Source organism: Lagenorhynchus albirostris, chromosome 15, assembly GCF_949774975.1.
Source record: "Lagenorhynchus albirostris chromosome 15, mLagAlb1.1, whole genome shotgun sequence".
NCBI classification, from domain to species: Eukaryota; Metazoa; Chordata; class Mammalia; order Artiodactyla; family Delphinidae; genus Lagenorhynchus; species Lagenorhynchus albirostris.
The window spans coordinates 4,584,313-4,586,447 of NC_083109.1; the positions used below are offsets into that span (position 1 = coordinate 4,584,313).

General features: G+C 64.0%; 1 protein-coding gene across 1 annotated transcript; it reads right to left on the reverse strand.

The window, feature by feature from the left end:
• Positions 1–682: 682 nt before the first annotated feature.
• LOC132505630 (neuroendocrine secretory protein 55-like) lies at positions 683–1,831 on the reverse strand. The gene has a single exon (XM_060123791.1). It carries the CDS (start codon positions 1,444–1,446, stop codon positions 721–723), a length of 726 nt encoding a protein of 241 aa, XP_059979774.1. The 5' UTR covers positions 1,447–1,831; the 3' UTR covers positions 683–720.
• Between the last annotated feature and the right edge of the window lie 304 nt (positions 1,832–2,135).

Sequence of the window (2,135 nt, forward strand, 5' to 3'; positions counted from 1 at the left end):
CAGGACCGGCGCGCAGCCGCGGGGGGCACTGGCGCCGAGGTCCGGCGGCTCCAAATTGACAGCGACGGGACCTGGGCTCTAGGCTCCGAGTGTCTTAAGCGGCGCGCGCGTGCGCGCACAACTTTCCCCGGGAGCCGGCAGTCTCCGGAGTTGTCGCCCAATCCCAGCCTGGTTAGTATTCGCACATTGCAACAGTGTCGCTACCGCCGGGCGGCTCTGCTTTCTGAAAGTTGGCGCGAGCACCTCCGAACCACGTTTCGGGCACCCGCCAAGGCCAACTGGTTTGAGACTACTTACTCTAGGAGGGAAAAAAGCACGTAAAACAAAGTACTTACCCGTGCCTTCTGGGTGTGCAGCTCGAAACCTGGGGTGCTCCCGGAATTCAGTCGTGCATCCTGGACACCAGCTCGGAGACCTCAGGCTGTCTCCAGAGGGGCGCGAGGAGCGCCCCGCCGCCCCTCTGGCCAACAGGCCTTTGGCCACCCGGGCGCCTGCCAGCGCCCCGGGGGAGATTCGCGGAGCTCTTCCTAGCTCGCCCTGCGCTCCCGCCTCCAGGGCTAACTAGCTGAGCCCGCTCTCTTCCCGCCTTCCTTCTAACCTGCCTTTGCTTCTCCCTCCCTTCCTCCCACCGCTCCAGCACCGACCCCAGACTCCCCAGTTTAGCGGTTGGTCACCAACCTGGGTCAAAGAAAACAAGGAGAATCTGGGGCGCGTCCTCCATTAGTGACGCCGGATGGGGATGGGTCCCCTTTTGGAAGGAGACTCCGGAGATGGGTCGCGGCGGGTGGGCTTCTTCGGCTTGCAGCGGCGCCGTCGCTGCTTCTTCTCCTTTGGCTGCTCAGACTCCTCGGGGTCCCTCGGATCCTTGTCCTCGGGCTCGGGCTCCTCCCCTTGTCTGGGGCTCTCAGACTCCCGAGTGCTGGGCTGCGCGCGACTCGGGGAGGCGTCGGGGCTCTGCAACCTCAGGGCGTTGAGACGCTCAGTGAGAGACTGGTCGAAGGTGCGGCGCTTGGCCACCACGGGGCCGCGCTCGTCCTCGGGCTCGGTCTCGGGCTCAGTGGTGGGGGCGGTCTCAGGGTCGCTCTGGAAGTCGGTCTCCGACTCGATTTCAGACTCGGTCTCGGATTCGTAGTCGAACTCTTCCTCGTACTCCAGGCACTCGGGGAGGGAGAGCTCGAGGTCTGCCTCCTCGTGCTCGTGGTCGGATTCGGGGGGCTCGGGGAATATCTGGGCGGCGGAGCGGTGGTGGGCGTTAAGGAAGCTCCGGCGCTGGGCAGCCGCGCGCTGCTGGGCGCGGGCGCTGGAGGTGGCGAGGGCGCGAAGGAGAGCAATGGAGCAGGAGAGCCAGAGGAGTGCGGTGGCTGCCCGGCGGCCTAGGGGTGGGCACAGATCGTTGTAACTGTGGCGAGCTCGGCGCCCTTGCTGAGCTCGGGATCTGCGATCCATCCTCACACACACTCGGCGAATCCGACCCACCCTCTGGCTCTGCAGAGAGCAGCTCCGAAGAGCATCGGCTGCTAGAGCCGGAAAAGGTGCTCCTCGCGAGGTTAAGAAGCTGGGTCCGGAGGTCCCAGCCCCACCTCGGCGCGAGGAGAAAAAGGAAGCACCTACCTTCTTGACCACTCAACTTTCTAAAGCTCCGCGCCTCTATTTGCCTCTCTGGGCAAAAAGAAGGGATGGGAAAAGGGGAGAAAAAGTCTATCTCCTCCCAGGCTCCTCTCTCTAAGTCTTAGACTCTGCAGCCTAAGACTCGGGGAGAGGTGCCTCCGCTGGTCCTCTCGCCTGGGAGAGGAAAGAGGAGACTGAGGCGAAGACAAATGGGGCGGAGAGGTTCTGCAAAGTTGCGCGCCCGGACTTCTGCCGGGCATGTGCAGTAGGGAGGCGGGGGCGGCTCCGCGTGAGTTGCGCAGTGGCGCCGAGCCCGAGGCGTAGACCCTAATGGGCCGGCAGGTGGCAGGAGGAAACCTTGTTTGAAAGGATTTGGGCGATGGGAGCGGCTGGGGGCCTGGCGGGTGCCAAGGAGCGAGCGAGCGAGCTAGCTACAGGTTAGAGTGCTTGCGCAGCTAGGCATGGGTTCTCCGTGGGGTCCGTACCGCTCCCCAGCTTCTCCAGGGTTATCGATAAGTTGAACAAAG